The sequence below is a fragment of the Parasteatoda tepidariorum genome, chromosome 2 (genome assembly GCF_982258835.1).
Source record: "Parasteatoda tepidariorum strain Cologne lab strain chromosome 2, Ptep-v5.0, whole genome shotgun sequence".
Classification (NCBI taxonomy): domain Eukaryota; kingdom Metazoa; phylum Arthropoda; class Arachnida; order Araneae; family Theridiidae; genus Parasteatoda; species Parasteatoda tepidariorum.
This window is the reverse complement of record NC_141756.1, coordinates 39,635,916-39,659,877: the sequence shown is the minus strand read 5'-3', so window position 1 is coordinate 39,659,877 and position 23,962 is coordinate 39,635,916. Positions and strand designations below refer to the sequence as shown.

The window sequence follows — 23,962 nt, the reverse complement described above, 5'->3', positions numbered from 1 at the left end:
CTACACTAATTGTTGAACAGAATAATTCAAGCACAATGGAACGCATACATTAAGCTACTATTTTGTCGGTTTTATTGTTTCTCGTAAATCTTTTTACAGTGATTGTTGAGGAGAATAATTCACGTACCATAGAACTCCTACATTGAGTCCCTATGTTATCGTGTTTTCCCTCAAACCTTTTTATTCAGTGATTTTATTTTTATTTCATAACTGTCGTTGAACAGCCGACCCAATTTTATGGGTTTACTACTACTAATGTTCAGCTCCGTAACCTTGTAATTTTGAACCCAATCCAGAGGATAAGGGAACTCCTGTAAAGTATCAGGATAAATTTGCTTTCGTGGAGGACTTTTTGATGGAACTAACCCGCATTTGCGTTACATGGAGGGGAAGACCACGAGAACCTCCCACGGTTATTCTGACGGCAAAGGGATTCTAACTCATGATCCGCCTACCATTGAGGATATTTCATGTCAGCACTGTGGTCGGTGCAAGCCGGATGTGGAATTCGTATCGACCAGCCATCGCCTGGATCGAACCCCGGTTCACCTCATTGGAAGGCGAACGCTCTTTCCCCTGAGCTATCACGACTTTTTTTATTTTATTCTTTTATTCAGTGATTATTGAACAGATTGATTCAAACGCCATAGAACCTCAGATTAAATACAATAATATAAAATATATCGACAATTAATGTGAACTTGCCTAAGCAGAATTTTTTTTTAAATTATATTCATCCACGTTTGTGTCTGAAAAACGAAATGACCAAAATCTCTCAAGATTAACCCAGCAGCATATTCGATGAAAGTCGGCACCTGCAGATTGATTGACCAGGATCACCTCAAAATTCAAAAAGAAAAACCCAAGCCCAGCACTGCTCTTACGTAAAAAGTAATTAACTAATGGTAAAAAGTTTTTAAATAAATTTATTTCTAAAATGTACATGGATAAAAAACCACATCCTTCTAATTTCTAAACTTCAAAACCCTATATTTAAAAATCTAGAATCAACGTTTGTTTCAAGGATGTGCTCAATATAAAAAATAATAATCTATAGAATGTAAAAGCCATTTCAAATATTAGACTTTCAAGTAACTGTTTATTCTTTTTTTAAAAACTTTTATGCAATTCATACATTTTTATGCAGTTCATCGCCTTTGATTACTTATTGATAAAATAAGTTATGCTTACTGTAAAACCTTTTTAACCCTTATCTGATTTCAGTTACTTCTATGCCATTTTAAACTAAATCAGATTTGTTGTAATTTTTTAATTGCTTTATAAGCCAAGGCTAAAAATATCATCCAATTTATACCAGATTATGACTACACTAAGTTTGAAATAACTCTTAGGGACCAAATTAAATGTACTATAGATACTACTATTTTTTTAATTAATAAACGAATGATATTTTAGACGTAATTTCAATTTTCAAAAAACATCATTAAAAAAAAAGAAGAAAGTTCTGCGCAATCTCTTTTTTTCCGAGTTAAACATTTCACGAACCACTAGAAACCACAGGAAAAAACCGCTAGATCTATTTTTGACGAAAATCTTTGACTACAGTCTGTCAATCACGTTTTTTGACACACATTTTGATAAGATTAATAAGTGTATGTTTTAACAAAATTTAATTATTTATTTCATTATTTGTTTTTAAATATATATATAGATTTTCATCGCCTTAATTTTTATATGATGAAACTAATGAAATAAAAGTCTATATATCAAACATCTATTACGTTAAAAACCCAAGGTCTGGTAAATTGGAGAGTTTACCGGTAAAACCTAGCTTTTACCAAAGTGGCTTTATAAAAGTCCAATGTATACTTTATCATTTCATTTCGGTCTTTTACCAAGCCTGCGGTAAACCATAGAAGTTGCCAAGCCATATTCTTAAATCCTAGGTTTTACCATTAAAACCTAGGATTTACCAGACTTCAGACTTCTACAGTAACACATGAGACTTTTACAGTGAGTGCCTTTTAAGAGGACGTCATACGACGTGAGAAATTTTTCGTTTCAAATTCTCTTTCACTTCCATTATTAATTTAAGAGAAAGAAAAAGTTAGTTCAAACTAACCTAGAGTAACCCATAAAGTTTCAACTATTGAGAAAAAAAATTCAAAACATTGAAATACAAATAAATTGTGTCAAATGAACTTCTTCATTGCGTAATCCTAAGCTATATTCTCAAGATTTATTTTCGTTTTGATTTTCTAAGAGTTCCTTTTTAGTATTTGAGACTTTATTGCTTACTCCAGGTTTTTCTGAACTCACTGTTTCTATACTTTAAACTAGTTATAGGAGTGAAAGAGAATTTCACTCGTGGTATATCGCGCTCCTAATTTTATTCTGATTTCACCAAAGTTCAATTTGGTAACGGAAGACGCAGTTACACTTTCTCTTCTTCGTGTTGGAATTTCCTTAACGTAGCATGGAATAATAAGCGATAAAGCACATTAAAAAAAGCACTCACTGTATTTTATGAATGTACTATTTTCCTTCGTAATAGAAACATGTTCGTTCCCAGAAATATAAATTTTAATGAATTTCTTTATTTAAATCAATCAATTTTTTTGAACTTTGTCCTAAAATATTCCAATAGTCGCTTTTAACTGTACAAGGCCTGAAAGTTATTTGCCTATTTTATTTGTAAAAGAAATCTGAACTATCTCACTAATGAAGTCGAAATAATCAGAATAAAATTTCATGAGATTATTTTATGTGAAAAAGTTAATGTAATTTGCTGAACATTTTGAATGGTATTTCGAATGCCTACCTTGCAAAAAATCTGCTGTGCTTAAAATGTAACTTTGTTCATTTCCCGGTATTATTCAAACATACTATTTTTTATTCGACAGTATTAAACTACTCAATATTAAATTACAGTATTAAATTCAGTAATAAATAATATATCTTATAATTATAGCAAATTTATAAATTATTTCAATTACGAAAACATTTCCTGACTAGAAAATTGCTCGCATTTTTTATTATTTCTATTATGTATATTTATTTATTTATCGAGTTTAACGGTATGCAGCTAATTTTTACCTGACTATTTTTAGTTACCCCTTAATAGTTACATTAGTACACGGAAAATAATAGGTCAATTTTTATCGCGTTTAAGAACATTTAAAATGTATTCATTCATCATGCTAACAATATTTTGAATATTTTATAATGCAACACACATAATAATAACATTTTAAATATTTATATACTTATATCATTGTATCACTACTTAAAACATTAGTGTATAATATTTTTGAAATAGTGGCATACTACATTATTAATATTTATTATAATATATTCCAAATAACAGCGCATAAATATTTCAGTGATCTCAGCAAGCGAAGAAGAACTGCACGTGTGTTTTGACTAATGGGCACCCATTACAACCCCAACTTATGGTCCATTACCGAGCATGGTCAAAAATACCTTTTCACCTTCTTTCCTTCCCTAAATTTAGGAAAGGAGCCTCTTCCTTCTGTTCTAAAGGAAGATGTAGTTACAAAAACTTTCCTTTTTAACAGAAGAATAAAAGAAAAATGAGTATGGGGAGAAAGAGAGAGAGAGAGAGGAATGACTATTCAGATGATGAAAGATCATGCAGCGAGAATGCCACGCGCTTCCGAGCATCGGACCAGATGTCTAAACCTACCACCACGAGTTTATTTTTGTACTTTTTGGGTTGAACATCTTCAACGCTATTGGTCTTAACTGGCACGTTGCCCCCGCCTATTTAAAAAAGTAAAGAATTAAAAAAATGCACGTGGACGTACGTTGGCTCGCGTCCCAAGGAAAGCTAAGGATCCTCTCAGTGGAGATCAGCATCCCTCCTCCTCGGCATCCTCTCTCTCTAACACTCCACGTCACTATACAGCTTTTTCTCTTCCTTCAAAGCATCCTTTTTTCCCCCACTTCGCCTCATGCTTATTCAAAGAGATACTTACCTGGTTGAAAAGCGGATTTGAGCCATTGCTCACGGAATCGAATCGTTCGAGATTTTTTTTTTCTGTTTGTTTACGCGTCTATAATGAAACTAAGTCATTTGATTATGTAATTTCTGCAATATTCCACTACCGAAAATTTAATTACTGTTTTTCGTAGAAATGCTTCTTTCGTGTTTGTTTTATTGAAAATCTATTGTAAGTTAATTTAAAATCATAAATAATTTGGTTAAAATTGTATGTGAGATACTTTCGTAGTGTGTAGATAGTTTCCTTTAACATAATACGAGGAAATTATAAAATTATTGCTAAGTTCTGCTTAACTAAAATTTAAGAAGAACGTTATTTGAAAATATTAATATTTTATTTACTTAAGTCCTTCATTTTTACTGCATTTAAATGAATGAGCTTTTTGATACTTATGTTTAATTTTTACTTATCATAAACTCGCAGCTGTATTAGTTCCAAATTTGATATTGTTTTGCTATTGTTTCATAAATAATATTACTGCCCTTATTATATTTACTTTTTTCAATCTCCAAATATTTCGATAGTTCAACTTAAAAGTTTTAATTAGGACAATTTATTTAATAATATTTCTATGGTGCCAGTTTTCGATAACTTTAAATTTAACGGATAGAGAAAAAAATCATTTATTTAATCACGTGTCATTTGCTCAGTCAGGAATCAACAGTTTGGCAAACACACGAAAATAATTATATTTAACGTTTGTATAAAGTATTGGCAACATCAATATCCTGCTCGAGAGTACAAAAAATATATTATTTTTTTAAAGCAACAGGTACTTAAACTCATTTTACTGAACAGCAAAAATACCAAAAGCTCTTTCTGCATTGAAAAAAAAATCTCTAAGGACATTGCTAGGCAAAATCTTGGTGAAGTTAAACAGAAAAACTATGGAAAGCTTTCCTTGTTGAACCGATAAAGAAATTCTCCATAGACATTGATGGTCAAAATCTTAGTGAAGTCAAACAGCAAAACTACAAAAAACTTTCTTTGCAAAGTCGATAAAGAAATTCTCCATAGATATTGATTGTCAAAATCTTAGTGAAGTCAAACAGCAAAACTACAAGAAACTTTCTTTGCTAAGTCGATAAAGAAATTCTCCATAGACATTAATGGTCAAAATCTTAGTGAATTCAAACAGCAAAACTACGGAAAGTTTTCTTTTTAGAGCCGATAAAGAAATTCGCCATAGACATTAATGATCAAAATCTAAGTGATGGTAAAAGAAGAAGGCAATCGAGTCTAACAGCAAGAGTACCAAACTTTTTGTTCTTGGTACCAGCAAAAAAAAATTCACCAAACACACTACTAGTAAACCTCTAAATAATGGTAAAAGTCTATCATTTCTATTTCTGATTATAAATATAGATAATCATCGCTGAATATAAGTCTAAATAAAATAGCTGACTTTGAACATCTCTTTCGCAAAACACTTGTTGGATTTCACCTTCCATCTCATAAAAAATGATGCGCAGATTTCCCTGGCACAGGTTCTAAGAGTAATTAAAGTTCTCAAGGAAGATAAAGAATAAAAGAAGTAAAAAAGCAATATCTCACCAAGGGATGAAATTATAAGAAAAAAAAAAGGATAAGGCAGGAAGAAGCTCAGGAGAAAAAAGACAGTGGGGGGAAGAATTTACCGGAAACAGACCCCCACAGACCTAACCCACGTGGCGCAACTAACCTCACACACACACACACTCCCCCACAAGAGCATCATCTTCAAGAGTTTTTATAAAGTCACTGTCTTTACAATCGTCAACCGAAGTGGCATCGCACGGACTTCTCCGGGATGTGGTGCACCTCTTGAATCTGTTGTGATCATCCGTGGTTGAGAAGTGACTTTATTTTTATATGATTCTTATATCCAAGAGGACTTATTTTTGTGATACACTTTGAAGATGCCTCGAGCTTTTCTAATTAAAAGATACAAATCAGCTGTGGACTATGAAGATAATCAAATACTGTCGAGAGGTAAGTTGCAAAATTACTTATTTATTTGTTGTGAGAATTAATGATTGGAAAAGAGACTGGGCCAATTTTAAGCATGTTCTTAAATTTCAGATATTGTTTTTAAATTAAGAACTTATTTGGATATTTAAGCAATTAAAAATATTTTCGAAATAATAAGAACGACGTAACGAAGGAGCAATAATTTTGTATTAAGTTTTAGCTCGTTTAAATTATATACTGAGAAAATGAAATTGATCAAAACTACTAGAATGTGGTAACATTTCGTTTTTTGGCAAATTTTGCAGTAAAATATAATTATTTTAATGTGTGAAAAGATTTCGTAAACATGATAAAATTTCGTGTAAACTTATGATGATACCTTAGAGCATGGCATAAAAACCATTTATTCAATTAAATTTACTTTTCATCAATGTATTTTTTGCAAAATGTGTGGTAACAAGAGCTATAATTTTGAAAACCAGAATTTCCGGTAAACCGTTACCTTATAAACGGAAAAATTACCAAATGAATAGTTTAAATAACGTATATTTTAATTCAATTAACCAGAATTTAAGGTTTTATATTTTTATCAAAAATATCATAGCCATACATTACGGTAATTTTACCAGATTTTTTTTCAGATTTTTCTTTAATTTTACCAGATTTTTTTGGAACAATACTTCTTAAGTGTTGAATTTTGGCTTGTTTGATTTATTTTCAAGTAAAATAGCTATTAGCGCAAATTATAAGGGTTAGCGAAAATATCTCAGTATCTCTATTCTAATTTAATAAAGCCAAACTAATACTGTTTGTCCCTATGAAAACGAAGGAAACGAGCCAAACTCGCTGAATTTTATCCAACAAAAAACTTAATTTGAATAATCGATGTACTAATTTTTAAAAATAAATTGTAAATACTTAATAAAAAATGATAATTCAAAATACAAATAAAATTAAATTTGTATAAATTTTGCCAAAATTTTGTTTAAAGTAATTTCACTTTATCGCCAATTTTTACGAAAGAACTTCCAATAATTCTTTCCTTAGAACTTTCGGATCCATAACTAATTCTTATTAAATCTTAACAAATTATGCTGCAAATTCAGTTTCAGGAATATTTTCGCCAAATACGTCTTACCATTTAGACAAGCAGAGATTATTTTTTTTTCTAATATTCGGTACCAAAAAGTGCTAACTAAATATACCCACTTTGTTAAAATCTTAACAACATATTCAGTTTTTAGCATAAAAGGCATAACAATTGGTTTTTATTCTCATTTCAATAGAAAGAATATGCACAGAAAGAAAAAAATCTATTCCTTCTGTCACAGAGGCTCTCATGGTTATCGCCAAATAAGAAACTACTTAAAAACTGCACTTAACTTCAATGAAAAAACTATTTTAAAAATTTTACTTAGTTAAATATTTAAGTTGAGTACCTTAATACCATTGTATTAATTTCTGTAAATCTTGTAATCTATAAAAATAAGTATTAAAGTAATATTTCTTTTCAACAAATATAGTTCTGCAAAACGTTTATATTGACTTAATAAAAATATGGAGAGAAAAAATATATGAAAATTTTAAGAAGTTTTTATAATGAATTAGCAAAGTTTTTTGCAACAAATTTGTCTAAATGTTTTTACATTAAAAATTAGTACAAATTCATAAAATTTGTATGTTTTTTTTAGTATGTATTCCTTCAAAAAATAATTTTCTAAATGTACTTAATAATCTTTTGATGATGACGACCGTTTTATGTTTTCTCCTTCAACAAAAAAAAATCATGTGATATGATCTTTAATAAGCAATGAAGACCGATTTATGTTTGACTGCTATCAGCATAAAATTAATAAAGGTTATAATGGTAATTACCTTTAAATTATTCACTTATCTCTCTTTTAAATGAATTAACTATCAATATTGATTTATCGTTCCTTCATAACTTTATTCCTTATTATTATTATTATATTTTTTAATTTGATTATTATTCAAACTGAAAAGTTTAAAAATAGATGTATTATTTATTTACACAAAATTAAAAAGCGCTTACATAATATTATACAACATTTTATGATACCGATATTTTACTACTGCTTTAAAATTATTAAATAATTGCGTGCATATTTTCTTTTTAAAAATGTTTATTAACTTTAAAAATGATTTTATGTGAAACTGTGTTGAGTCAACACATGTATTAACAACAATGAATGCAAAACAAATATTTAAACTCTGAAGCAGTATTAAGAAATGATTTTTCATATAATTGCTGTATAATTTTTATAACAAAGGAGTTTTTATATCAACTGAAAATTATATAAGAATTTCTAAAACAAGTTTATGTATGTTGTTGCTATAGTATATATATATATATATTAACTGCGCGCAATTATAGGTTTAAATTTAATCCCAATGGAAGCGGAAACTTTATTTGTGGGACCAATACTGTATTAATACAATAAGAAATGTTTATTTTTTAATTAAATGGTTTTTATTTTGATGTAATGATCTGTTTACTGAAACAGAGATGCTTACGAAGCATTCCTGGGGTATGATGCAACCAGCAAGACAGCTAGTAAAACCAATTTAAAAATATATTAAGAAAAGCTGTGCAAATTGCTTTCGTAAAAATTTAATGAATGAGTTTGAAATTTTATGTATTCAAAACTTGAAATAAAAATATAAAAACAAGTTCCAAGATTAATAATTTTGAAAATTTATTGTTTTTCTTTTCGATAGTTTACAAAAACTTGCGCTTCTTACATATTTTCATTATAAAATATCACCCACCAAAAGTTAATCAGTATAAGTTCTTAATATTAAGTAAATGCATGTTAGAAGAATAACTATGAACAAGAATAAATTTTTAATAAAAAAATTTTTTTATTTCGAAATACCTTTTACTTATCCTAAACTTTAAAAAAGTAATTAATTTGTTCACTAAGTTTTATTATTATTAACAAAATATCTCTGTTTATTTCAACAAGAAAAAGTATCCCCATTATTTAATGCATTCTTTTATACCTTTGAAACTTAATAAAAATTATTTTGAAAGACAATTTGTATGATAACAGGTCAATATTAGTTTCAAAGATTAGTAATATCCTATACCTTTTATATACCTATTAGCGTACTTGTCGACTAAATTGATCGCACTTTTAATAAATTACTTTTCTAAAATTACACTTTTTAACATGCTGCTACAAAACATAGATATTCCTTCCAAAAGTATTACAGTAAGTACAGAATGCTTTGAAATAAAATCAAGAAAATAAATTTTACAATACAATTAGTAAATAAAAGTCATTAGCAACATAAGAAATTATTAGGGTTGAAATTTTCAACAACTTTTAATTTCAGTTCTTTGATGTCTGATATATAATTATGAGGAAACTTAGTATTCTATTTTTCTTAAAAAATAGTATTTTGTAGTAGACTTTAATATTGATTTTATTTCTTCATGAAAAGTATAAATATAATTAAATGAAATAATGTAAACTAAGTCCACTATGTAGTCTTTAAACAAGAAAATATAAATAATAATTTTCAATATTATTGTAGAAATGCACTGTAGTCTAAAACCTCGCACCTTAAGTTCAGCCTTATTAGCAATTAAAATATTAATTTTTACTTTCAAACCCTTAAACAAAATTGTTTTCTCTACATTCCAAATGATAGAAAAGGACTAATATCGTAATTTCTGCTAGTAATAAGTAAGAAAACATGTGACAGTTTCAAAAACACATAAATTGCAGATAATAAATTTTCTGTTTATTTATTTACAAAATACAGGAGGTTTATGCGATCTAAACATTTTATCTCAGTTGACGCGTAGACATTTAAAAACGTAATAAAAAATTTAAAACGTTTTTTTCTTGCTATATCTATCAAGTTAAGCACTTTTAAGTTGTCTAGAATCTGAAAAATAACATAGTCAGTAGCTTGAAGTGATAGGACAAATTTTTAATGCTGACCAATCTCAATAATTTTGAAAAAAAAAGTATTAGAATTACATTTTTTAACAGTTACACCATGAAATTAATAACTTTTCCCTGATTTAAATCAAATATCTTGACAGCCAAGAATGATGACTTATTGGATTCCCTAACATAATTGTGCATTGAATGAATACAAATTGGTCTGACTTTGCTGTCTATCTTAAACCTATTGATTTCTTTATATTAGTATAATGGAATCATATATGGCAGTACTTTTACTTACGTTACTTCTACCGCCGGTACAAGTAAAAATTACGTACTTTTACTTGTACTTCGTTACTTTTTTAATTTAGTACTTTTACTTGTACTTTCGTTACTTTTTTAGGGAATAAGTACAAGTATTTGTAACGGAAATGTCGAATGAAATCGTTACTTTTTTCTAAAACTCGGTAAGTTTTCTAAAAAAAAAAAAAATGCTTTCGAAATGCAATTATTTTGCAAAATGAATAAAAATATTAATTAGCAAGTTATTTTCATTCATTTTCGAGTTTTATGCATTTGTTTAATACATTTTAAATAAAAAAATGTTGGATTTTGTTATTACGTTTTTCAATTTTCTTTTTGAACTCACTAATAATAAATTTTTGTCTTAATACATTTTTTACTAAATACATTTTTACCTAGTATATTTTTTACTAAAATTATGTTTATGCCCGACCTTGTCAAACAACGCCCAGTCAAATCTCTAAGAACTTCAGAACTATTTGTGCTATTGAAAACTATTATAATTACTATTTTAACTCTTGAAAACTCGAAGGTATTAATTTAGCCGTTGATACTAAAATTCGTTTACAAATTTTAATTATTCCCTTAGGCAGAAATGTTTCTGAAAATGATTTTCTTGCATGACTTCAGCATTAGCCATTGTTACAAATAAAACTGTAGACTGTTCTGTTTCAACTTATACTGCATATTCAATTATTTTTTACTAGCTCAAAGATCACAAAGCTATCTGAAACCCCGTGTTTGCTTTGTTTATGTTTGTGCTTTTAAAACACGTTTCTATAGAGTAAAACAATTTTAAATCAATGGCAATTTAAATAAATAAAAATAATAAGCTAAAAATTAAAATCAATAGATAAAATTTCTTTTTCGTGCAAAGCCATAAAAAGTTTGATATTAAAATTATATTTGATTTTAAAATTATATTATACGATTATATTATAATATTCTTCCGAATTTAAAAATAAATTAATGTCCATAACTTTCAAAATTAAAAATAATTAAATAAATAACAACAATTTTGCAAAAACATTTAAGAACATAAGAATATTATTCAATAGAATTTTAGGTTATTTTGAATTTTCGATTTCCTAGAAATGTACTTTTAAATCGTTACTTTTTTTGTTTAGTACTTGTACTTTTACTTGTACTTTTTACTCGTTACTTTTTAAAATAAGAACTTTTTACTTTTTACTCGTTACTTTTTTTAAAAATACTTGTACTTTTACTCGTTACTTTTTAAAAGTAACGTTGCCATATATGAATGGAATATATAAATAGTATTACTGAATGAAACATATATATATTTAATAACCGTAATTTTGAACCCAATCCAAAAGACAAGGGAACTCCTGGATCAAGTATTGGGACAAACTATCCTTCGAGGAGGACATTTTGATAGAACTAACCAGTATTTCCGCTACATAGGGTGGAAAACCGCGAATTCCTCCCACGGTTAGTCTGATGGCAAGGGAACTCTAACGCATAATCCGTCTACCACTGAGGTTTGACCATTGACACAATTTAATAAGGGTCATTTTGCAAGAAATGTACATTCAAAAAACGCGATGCAAATTATACATTGCGAAAAGAAGTATGATCAAAACTACCAGAATATTTTAAAATTTATAGTATTTCTGGCTCTATGGGAACACCGAAAAGCTCAGTAATTTTTACCGAAGCGCTTTAGTTATGAATATGAGTAACATTAACAATGAAATATTGTTTTATAATTTGTGATAAAATTTGGTAACCTTAGAGAGCATGGCATCAAAGCAATTTATTAGGCAAAATTTGCTTTTCAGTTTTGTATTTTTACCCTAAATGTGTACTCTAACTCTAATAATAAAAACTCTAACTATGAAAACCGAAATTTATACTAAACTACTACCACGAAATTCTTCAAGTTTCTGTTGCTAAAAGCAAGTTGCGACAAATTGAGAACAATATCTTTTTCTGCAAGGCCGGTATTTTTGACGAAAGAGTTATAGATTTATATTGGAAATGTATGCACTATAAAATTGAATTGATTTATAATAGATTTGAATAATATTAAATAAATAATATAAAATAAATTTGTAGTAGTATGTTCAAAACTTCATCAAAGTGAAATTCGTATTAAGACTAAAATTTCCGTAATTCAAATATATCAACAATGTTATTATTTTTCCATTTTCCATTAATGGAAATTAAAGAGAAGTTCATTAATTTTGTTTGAATCTTAGAAATAAATTAGAATATTGAATTGAAAAATTGAAGTTGGAATTAAAAGATAAAAGATTGAATTAAAATCTTCCTTAAAAAGAAAAAAATACTTTGATTTTTAAATTTTATATGTTACAGGCCCTTAATTAAAGCTTGATAATTTTCTTTATCTGTATTCTTGACATGGACTTGAAAACCTCACTTCGCGGTACTGCTGAAAAGTTGCTGACTACCGTTATTATAAAACATGCAAAATCTGAATTGCTCTCATCTACAGCCTCAAAGCCCTGAGTCATGTGGGTCACAAGCTGTAGAAAAATAACTAGTATTCGACAAAAATAATTAAGATTCAAAAATTTATAAAAACAAATCATAGATTTTTTGGAATTCTCTTGTGGTAGTAAGTAAAAGTTACTGTTTCTTAACAATAATATTTTTACCAAATTTTACAATTATGAGTTTAAAATCTCATGCCACTTCAACTGTTCCGAATTAAGGATCTTAAACACAAATTTTTAATTCAATAAACAACACATTTCCTTTTTATGCAAACCAAATAAAACAGTTTAACATTCGAAACTCGGTCCTGTTGAGGTGACTTCTATATATTTGATGCCCCTTGGACTTGATATTTATTTTATAAATTCGGAATGAAATATTAAAAATGATCATTTCAAGAAAACTAGTCATGCAAATTAAATTCAGTTTAGAGCAAATAATATTGCTTAGTATTAAATATTTATCTGCCTTTATTTTGACTCAAGAATTATAAATAAGATTCCACCTTTAGAGATGGGATGATTTTCACGAATAAGATTATTGAGCTGTAAATTTATGCATACTATTAAACTGGTAAATATTGCAATATTTGAAATTATTAACAGAATACTTTACACACTATATTACTAGGCATGTTATATGCAGAGCTATTTAGCAACTGTTAATAGCTTTATACCTGTAGGTATGACATTAGCTATATTCCACGTAAAATAAAAATTATCATTTAAGAATTAATTATAAATTGTCTTTAAAGAACATTAAATTAAAAGGGTCATATTTTAACAGGAAAAAATTTAAATCAGTTCAAACTAATGTTCTAGATTAATGATCCAACAAAATAAAATATTGATAATTAACTTATAAAAGCTGGGTCATCAGTGAAAGTTCATTCACTAGCTTTCTACATTCTTCATTCTACAGTTATACATTTAGCATAGTTGGCCAGAATCTGTTCATAGGCTGAAAACTATACATGCTAAAACAACTTAAACTTGTTAAATCAATTCTTGAAAAGCATTTCAAAAATTCATTTAAGATTTAAAAATCGAATAACTTTTCCAATTTTTAGCTAGATTCCAAAGGAATTCATTTAAATAAATTCGGGGTTTTACTTTTAATTTTGAATCCAGTAAATAATAATATCGCATCTCTTCAGTTTTTATTGCTTCCTTTAATTAAATCATTTCGTGCATTTCAAACTTATATAAAGAGAAAATGAGCCAAGTAATTAAAATTTTGAAGAAACCTAAGCAATTTCGTGCAGCCGTGTCTACCTTCCATACAAAAATCAAGTATATTTTTTTCGAATCTACCACCTTAAGAAGATTTATTACCAACAAGGCGGTTGCCATAAAGAAGACATATAAGTAGAAAAGTCAGACAGACGTCTAAAGACTCTGAAATATGCCAAATTTTTCTAAAAATGCACCCTTCACCTTCGCTAAGCTTAGCAGATAGCAGTCAAAAGGTCCGCGATAGGACAACAGAATCGGCAACAAGTACTCCTTTGGCGTGTGAACATGGATTGCGTGTCTGGACATGCCCTATCAAAATGCCTGTGTGCTATTCCATTAGTGAGAGTATTATATCCCTTAAGAATTGAAGAGCCTAGACACCACAAGTGGATCTTGACGTCCCCTTCATGGCCCGCCAACAAGAGGGTCGGTTATACAGTAGCTATGAGGTGGGGCGATATTTGATAACATCGATGGGATTTTTATCGCAATCTTTAATAGATCGCTGAGTGGATGGGATAAGCTGGTATGAGACACTTGTAAAATGCGGGATCATGAGGGTGCCGTAGTGTCGGAAATATTTCATTTCATGGAATTTCTCAATATTCAATACTTTTTGTGTTCTTTAGATTTTCCAATACTTTTCTGGAAGAAATTATCTTTTTGTACATTATTAAATTCGTGATAAATAAGGAAAAGAACAGGAATAGAAATAAAATATCTTATACAGAAAGAACAGAACAGGTTTCATTAAATTCAGAAATAGAAATAAAATATTAGCCGAGATTAGAGATTAATACTTTTCATATGGTGAAAAAGTTTCAGTTAAACGAAACTTCGATTTCTAAGATTAACCATCTAAACTTTAAAAGATTGAAACGTTTGTTACACCAAAGAATCTAATAAATCTTATTCTGTCCATGAATAAAATTTTAATTAGTTTAGCGTTAGCTCAAAATTGTTTTAATAATATAAATGTTTCTCATCGTAAAGAATATCAAAATTCGAAGTACTTGGAGATTTAAATGATAATAACAATAATAATAGGGAATAGAATCTACAATCAGTTTATCGGATCAGTGTTAGTAAGAATATTTGCTGTGATCATTTCAATAGTCATTTTATTTATTTATTTACTTATTTTAAAATATACAAAAAAAAATTAAGATTAGTTTTAGCTTATCATAATTTAAATTAATTTTGGAAGTAATACCTCAAATTTCTAGATTCCTTCAAACATATTTTATGAAAAATTGGGAATTGGGCTCTATAACATTACAATTTATTTTTTCCGAACAACGGAATCTGTTGCATCTACTGCCAATCATTCTTTATAAAATTTATAAAACATGTTTTACACGCTCAAATACTTTCAATTTCTTCTTATTCCCCATCAACCTGGTTCTCCATAACCTTCTTCTGTTGAAAAATGAAAAAGGCTTTTAAAAATTAAGAAAATCTGATGAGTTTTATATGTTACAGTAATCAATCTTGTAGTTGAAGCGATCATCTTTAAGGAACGAAATATCAATCAAACCATAAACCATAAAGGACCATTAAAAGAGTTAAAACAACATTTTACTTCCCAGAACAATTTTAGGTTAGATTTTTTTTCTCAATGGCGCAATGTATTAAAAAAAACAAATAAGTAAATAATGGTTTTTTGAAGAAAACTTAGCTTACCTCGCGAAAACAGTGTCATAAAATTGTATCCTCTCTTATAATTTTTTTAATCAAACAAGGGTTCGTTCAGTTGCTGTAAAAAAAGCAGAAAAATTACCCTTTCCAACCTGACAACTCGCTGATATATCGTCAGTATGTTTGACCTTTTGAATGCTGACCCCCAAAGTTGGCACTCTAACCGTGTGTGGTAAAGCTAGCAAGTTGAAAGATTGATATAGAATTTGACGATTCGCTATGGCAATATAGAAAGTGGTAAAATCCTTTTTTTTCCCTCTCTTGTATTAAAAATTGTTTCAATTTCTTTATCCGCACACTGCCCGTGACTTTTATAATGAATTTGGATGAGTTTATGATAGGGACACGGGGTGGTCTGGACGAGAACTGATAAGAAGATAAAAATGGTACCCACTTTATGTCTCCCTGTACAGACGAGGCATTTTATCTACTAGTTTTTTTTTTTTTTTTAAGGAATCAGATACAGTTATGTTTTGAGAAAAAGATACTTTGGTTCAAAGTTTTTTCACTATAAAATCGTTTGAAAAAACAAACGATAATAATAATTTATTTTTAAATGAAGTTAAGAAACTTACTGGTTGGGTGGTTAAGAAATTAGAAAAGGTTAAAAATTTATTGGCAACAAATGTTTTGCTTTCACCTCTAATGGCAAAATTTATAATTCCATGTGTCTTTTTCAATATCTCTCTATAAGCTTACTAAACTGTGATTGGTACAAGGATTTAAGTATTGTTATTTGTAAACTGTTTGATATTTTATTTGTTTTCGGTTCATTTTATTTTGTGGATAACTACTAATGTCATAAAATAGATAATTCTTGAAAAAATTATAGAAATTTTTAAAAATTTCTTCATGGTTTAATGTGTTTAGCGTCTTTACGAATTCCAGAAAGCGTTGAAAATCTATTAGGACAAATTTTAATGAGAATTGAAAGTTTAATAAAATACTTTATGCTTCATGAGGCTGTTGATTGATATATGATATGTTTTCTCTATCTTCTATATATATTTTCTTTACATTACAAATATATTTTGGTATATGGCAATTAGTAAAATTATTTTTTTCTTCAATCTTTCACAACCATTTTTCAATTTTTTTCCGAATGTGCAGCCTGATTTAGAATATTCTAGCGAAAATTAAAAGCCTTCGAATAAAAGATTGACGTATTAGAAATATAATTTTAAAAAAAGTAGAAAAATGCCCAAAAATTCTTCTTAGTCGTGGCGATTGAGCATTTACCTCCCAATAAGGTGACCCATGTTCGAATACCAGCTTTGGCTAGTTGACGTGAGTTCTGTTTTCGGCCCGCTACTACCACAGTGATTACGTAAAATATCATAAGTGGCGGATGAATTATGGATTAAAATTCCTTTGCCGTCGGGCTAACTGTGGGTTGTTTTCGTGGTTTTCTTGCCCGTGTCACTCAAATGCGAATTAATTCCATCAAAAAGTTAGTTTGACCCAGTGCTTGATCTAGGAGATCCCTTATCTTTTGGGTTATGTTCAAATTTAGAAGGCTACGGAGTTGAACATTGATTGTCATAAACTCAGTATGGTGTCGGTTATTCAACGCCAGCTATAAAATATGAAATATTCTTATTAATTTTTAGCAATGTTTTCAACTTATTTACTCTTTTCTGTCAATATCTATACGTGATTTTCTTCGTAATGAATATACTAAAAATTTTAGTGGAAAAAACACCTGTTTCATTTTCAATATATCTTTAAGTGCTAGTAGTTATTTGTTAAGATAATGTATCCATATTTATTTTTATCGTTTACCACGAAATATAAGTAGTAGGAAATTTTTTTTCCTTCTTTTTCAACTGTTTATCTTTCTTCAATAGTTTTAAAACACGGCCACCAGCCAAGAGTAAAATTCCAACCACCTCCTAACGGTAAATCTTTCCCTGGGAAAATCCACCTCAAAAAAAAATATTTATGTACTATGGATAGCTTCTTCCTCTTAAATTTCACAAAGAACTGTTTATGTCGAACTAGAAACACCGTTGACAGTTTTATTTCGTTTTCTCTTTGCAGAGACGAGCCCGGAACGGGGAGTGTCGACGGCTGAAGGTCCCTCTTTCTGCTCACCCCCTTACTGCGACAGTGAAACGGACTCCATCGGATATGAGAACTTGAAACCAACGAGTCCCCGATCTCCGGCTCATGAGTCCAGGTCACAGCAGCAAAGTCCTACATCTGATGATGGACAGCCCTTGAGTCTCATGGTAGGTAACTTTAAGTGTTTTTAAAATTTACCCACATAAGAAGCTGCTATGTATCAATAGCCACAGTGATAGAAGTTTTGGAGTGTATTGAACCATAAAATCAATCCATGCTTTCTGCAATCTTATGGTTCTAAATTTGACCATATTTTTAAAACTTGAATATTTGATATTATGGTCAAGCTAGAGCGAAAATATAGTTCATTTTAGTCTGCAGCAAATTTGCACCAAATTTTTCAAGTTCAAACCATATTATCAATAATAGGGTTGGCCAATATTTCTAAGAGTGTAAAAGCACTCTTCTTCCTTAAAGCTGTTCTTTAAAGTTCTTTCTCGTTGCCAAATTAATAATAATAATAAGCGCGAAACTCGAAGCAAAACTTGAATTTTAAGTTATAATTATAGTCAAAAGGGGAGTCAGAAAGGTGCAACCAGTTTAATTTATTCATTCTTAAAGTTGTTTTTTGGAAGGATTCGTCGTCGTATGAAATTATACTTTTTCGCGAATAAAATGCTATTTTCATAGCTGCTGCGAGTTTGCAACAGTGACTGTTAGGACAAGTTTAGCTTAAATAAAGTTAGTGCTGCCTATGATTATTCTAATAATGGCACAAAACGTCAATACGGAGAATAGCCACAGTTTCGTAGAAATGAAAAGCGTTTGTGGTCTCGTTTCTCAATATTTAAAAACTTACTCCAATGCTGCATTATATGCTCATAAAAATTTGCAAAAACTGAGATCAAGGCAGTGATTTTAATAATTTTAATCGAGGTGGGAAAATGTCGCTACATTTGCGATTTTTAAATAAGTTTAATAACTTATAAAATATTTAAGTTATTTGTCCGTTCTAAGCTCCAGATAATTCATCACGGCATGATGATATATGCAGTTTAAATTCCTCGTTTTGCTTCAAGTGTAAGGCACTTAAATACTCGCTTTTTTTAATTTTCCTTGGCAACAGAACTTCGAAAAACCATGTTAATGCAGTATAAATTGGATACGAATAGTCTACATATTAATGAAAAAAGAATTTTCTGAGAAATTGAATTTCAAAGAAGTCAGATATTTAAAATTTGATTTCTCAGGCACTATTCAACCGATTTTGAGAAAATTTTGTATTTTGCAGTGTAAAGTTATGTTCTTTAAAATGAGCAAAAAATTCCTTATCTTACAATTCAAAAATTTCTATCTCTATCTATAAATATAATTTCTATTTCTATCTATAAATATAAATTTGTCCTTTTTTTAAATATGGAAATTTTTTAAACATTTTATTACAGAGCAATAACTAATTATATGAAATTTTGAAAATTTTATTTTCTATTAAGTTTTATTAAATGAAGAACAGAACAGTGCGTTTTTAACAAAATTGCTGCAATATTAAAGTATTAACAACATAAATATATTTATGTTCTATCACTTCAATTTTTTAATAATTTATTTATTATTATTTTTTAATAATAGCATTTTCATTACTTACAGACATTTCATCCATCTCCTCAAAGTACTCCACCTTTAGTAGCCTACAGAAGTGTTTCTATGAGCCCACCCATAACAAACAGTACTTACCGTCCTTACCAGAGTACAACTTCTGCTCTTGTCACTGTCATCCGACAGTTAATGCAACAACAACAACATCAGCCAAATATACGTCAACAATCTCCTGACAGTAGTCCCTGCTCTACCAGCCGTAGTTCTCCAATTTTGTCTTCCAGTAACCAGCAGCAAGACAGCCACGTTTGCAATGAATGCGGAAAACGATACAGCACTTCTAGCAATTTAGCTAGACACCGACAAACCCATCGCAGTGTCACGGATAAGAAAGCACGCAAATGTCCACACTGTGACAAAGTGTATGTGTCCATGCCAGCTTATAGCATGCATGTCAGAACCCATAGTCAAGGCTGTCAGTGCCCCTACTGTGGCAAATGTTTCAGCAGACCTTGGTTGCTGCAAGGTCACATTCGGACCCACACAGGTGAAAAACCATTCAAGTGTCCAGTATGTCGAAAAGCCTTCGCCGACAAATCCAACCTCAGAGCTCACATTCAAACACACTCCAGCAGCAAGCCATATGTTTGCCAGCGTTGTGGTAAAGCTTTTGCTTTGAAAAGCTATCTCTACAAGCATGAGGAATCTTCCTGTATGAGAGTTCACCGGCAACAGCAACAACAACAGCAACTGGATCAAAATAAAAATGTCATCCTGGATTTGGTGACTAATAAAGAGTCTTGCGATAGAAAAATATCGCCCTCTGCCTTGCTGGGAAGAGGATCGCCTGTTCTCGTGAGTTAGAATATTATGATCTCCGTGAAAAGATTCTATGTAAACATTAAACAATTGTCATTAAAACACGGAATGAATTTATCCATTGTACGTGTACCAAAGATGCATTGAGCAATCTTACTAGTGGAACATGGAGTGAATTATCCATTGTGCCTGTACCAAAGATGACTGTGATGCTTTCCTGATCATATTTTTATTGACTGTAAGCTTAATTGATAATGCAGTTAGCTGTATTACAGGGTCCAGATATATTTTTATAGCGTTGGCATATGATTTTAAGAGCCTTTTTATCCGCTGTAAAAAATTGCCTTGAAGTTTATAACAAAAGATGAAAAGTTGCCACGTATTTTATATTTTCTTACTTAGAACATGACAAATAGCTACCAGAAGTTGTAGAGCGTTGCGAATTTCAATTTTCGACTGATTCGTAAAAGCTTTAGGAAAGATTTTACATGTTTAGAAAAGCATACTTGATAATTTTTTAACATACTTTTTTTATTGAAACTGATACTTAAAAATTTGAAATTGATATTTATATTTTAATTTCGCTATTTTTTTTAATAAACAAACTAAATTGTTCATTTATGCAGAAAAGTCATTCCATATTTCTAATTTAGTTGAAAAAAGAGCAAAATAATAAACTAAGTTAAAAAAAAAAAGATAAGAAATGCCTCATAAAACTTAGTACTAAAACTTATTCTACATAGAATTTTTCACACCAAATTAAAGATCTTGCTTCCTGATGGTAAAGTATAAGTAAACTCTATGAATTATGTTTTAAATTTTGGCAAATTTAGAAATTATTCCTACACAATAATCTACTACCCAAAAACGTGTTTTCATATAATTTATTTTTTACTTTTCTAGAAAAGTTTGTTTCTGAAAATGCAGAATCGTTTCTCTAAACGATTCCTTGCTGTTGAATCGATCCTATCATTCAAGAATCCTTAATTTACATCATTTTTTGCTTCTTTTTTTTTTACTAAATATCATTACTTAATTTCTAATTAAGTATTAAGTCTTATTATTCAATTAGCTACTGCATATCAGAGCATTCTCTGGGTTACTATTTGTTTCACAGAAATCAGTTAGTTGTGTTAAATCAGACGCTATTTTTAATATATTTCTAAAGGAAAATGTGAACGCAGATTTGCCATGCATTCTAAACTTGTCATCATTAATTGACATTATTAACGCCTCGAACAGCGTAATTAACGTCATGTTTAAACTAATATGATTGCGCATACAACTATATTCTCTAAAGTTGATAAATAGAAATTTCGTTGTTAAATGTTATTGTGGAGAAACTCCTAAGCTCTTTTGTAAGCTTTATAAAGCTTTGCAACATGAGAATAAAAATAACAAATCTGTAATATTTCTTTGTTTTTTTAATATCCTTGCTTATTAACTTTCCTAATGTTTTTAGGGCAATAAAATTCGTGAAATAAAATTTTTAAAAAAAGAAAAAAAAACGTAAAACGATTTTAAAAATTTCACGTTATTCAAAACTTTATTCAAAAATAATAATCAGAAAGTTATTCTTAGATATGCAGATTTCGAATCGAATGAACGATATTTTGTATTTGAGATTACGATCTCGAAAGTTGATGTGGACCAAAGAGTTAGAGTTAGAGCAAAATATATTTTTTGTTTTTAAATCTATGTTAGTAAGTTTTTATTCGAATATTCTAGCGTATTTTTAAAGTAGTTCACAGAATTCCGGTGTACCAGAATGAATGATACTGAAAGTAAAAAGAAAAATTTTCACAATTTTACTATTTGTTCGTTTTTTATTATAGTGACTAATATAAAAATTCAAAAAAAAATTTGCTTTCGTGGTATTTTAACGGTTCTTAAAGGGACTAACAGGGTTTCTGTTAAAGATGATTATATGATTATGAAAGGTTTTAAGAAATATATAATGCCAAATATAGTAAATGAAATATTTTATTTGCTTTTCTTTTAGTTCATATTTATTACTTATTTATTTATTAGAATTGTTTATAATTATTGTATATCTAGTCAGTGAATTTATTTCTTTTTCTTTTCTATACTTTTTTCAAAATTCTTCTATTTCTGTTTCTCTAAAGCTGATAAATGTTACTGAATTTTGATTTAGAAAAAACTTGTAAAAACAAATTTAATATATTCTTTTTGTTTATGTGTGTATTGTCGTTTAATATCAAAGTGTAGGACTCACTGCAATATTGTATGCAATAGTGTGCGTGCTGCATTTTATAAGCTTTAAAAGTGTGCAATTTTTTAAGATATTTTCTACTGAGCGTTGAATTTTGTCTTGCTTGTTTTTATACCATTTTAAACCATTTTTATTGATTGAATAAATATATTGATTTCCAATTTCGTTCCAATTTTTTTTTCTCTGAATTTAATTATAATGATGATTTTTCTTTTACGATAGCTTATTTTTTTATTTATTGTCACGCAATTTTATAATATAAGTTTTTTTTTTTTTTTGAGAAAGCACATAATTGAAAATATTTGATAGTACTAAGCTTCAATCATTAATTTTAATAACTTTCGAAAATAAATATAAGAACATTAATAATAGAAACTATTACAATTCATATCGAAAAATAATAAACAAAAACACAGGATATCCTTATCGAAAATAAAGCTATTTAATAATTTAAAAAAAAAGAAAACATCTTATCAAAGTAAATTAATCGACACGAGTTTAATTCCGCAATTTAAATCTATTATAGTTTGTTTAAAATCAATTTTCGAGACTGAAGTTATAATTCCAGTTAAAGGTTTTTTATTTCTTCTATAATTTTTATTTTTATTTTAATAACTAGGAGGCTCCGCCCCCTGCTCGCCAACCCCCGAGAATTGCTACGCAATCCTATGTGGTTCACGCCGTGAACCATGGCTCGCTGCGCTCGCTCGCCAATGAACACAATGTTCTAGCACAAAGTCATAATATATTATCATCAAAGACATAGTATTTTATCATCAAAGACATAGTATTGTACTTATGTAGATGAATTCTACCAATGTTCTTATTGGCTTTTAAAAAAGTATATTAGCTATTTAGATTGTACATGGTGAAAAAAACAAAACATTAGCTAAATAAGAAACATATTAGCAAAATAAATTATCAAATATTGCTTCACTAATATTCTTCATTTTAAAGCGTGAAAATTCAATGCATAAATAAACGCGAAATATAAAAAAAAATTCAATGCATTCAATACAAACACTTAAACGTTTTTTAGACGTTAAGGTAGCTCCCAGTAGAAAAATATCAATTCAACAGCAGCCTTTTAAAGCATTCTCACTTCAATTAATTAATTAATTCCTAATTGAGTTTAAATTAAATATTGTCATGTTTTTAGTACATGAATCTGAATTGAACAACCTGATAATGCTCACTCTGGTTATTGTTATCTGGTTGCTCACTACGTGCTCTTGCGCGCCGAAGTAATGTTAGGTCTTTTCTTTTTAGGCATTACTTGTAAATAAACAAATCGAATTAAGATTTAAAACCAGATTAAACTTACGAATTAACGTTTTAGAAAACAAATAATCAGATTAATCAATATATCAATACGAAATAAGTTGAGATGTTGTAAAACTGAAGAATGAAATTCTAACTATTTTGTGATTGGTTGCATCTCTGAAAAAGAAAATTCAGACTTGTAAATCGCTTTTTTAAGCTTGCCGTTTTCAGACATGTGATTGGCTGTTGTGAACGGCGGTTATTCTTCATTATTAACTGCAAAATCGTGCTTTAAAACTAAAATAAATAAAAATTTAAAATTATGTAAAAGATTTGAATGCCCTAAATGTCTTCCCTGAAAGATTCTGAATGAATTGATTCCTTAATCTTAGATTTTCATCACGTAGTTAAAAA

The 23,962-nt window shown here is 29.0% G+C and overlaps 1 protein-coding gene across 1 annotated transcript; it reads left to right on the top strand.

The window, feature by feature from the left end:
• The first annotated feature begins 3,823 nt into the window (after window positions 1-3,823).
• LOC107443650 (uncharacterized) lies at window positions 3,824-22,446 on the top strand. Its single transcript, XM_016057593.4, has 3 exons — window positions 3,824-5,957; window positions 17,614-17,804; window positions 19,285-22,446. Exons 1-3 carry the CDS (start codon window positions 5,885-5,887, stop codon window positions 20,095-20,097), a joined length of 1,077 nt encoding a protein of 358 aa, XP_015913079.2. The 5' UTR covers window positions 3,824-5,884; the 3' UTR covers window positions 20,098-22,446.
• The last annotated feature ends 1,516 nt before the right edge of the window (window positions 22,447-23,962 follow it).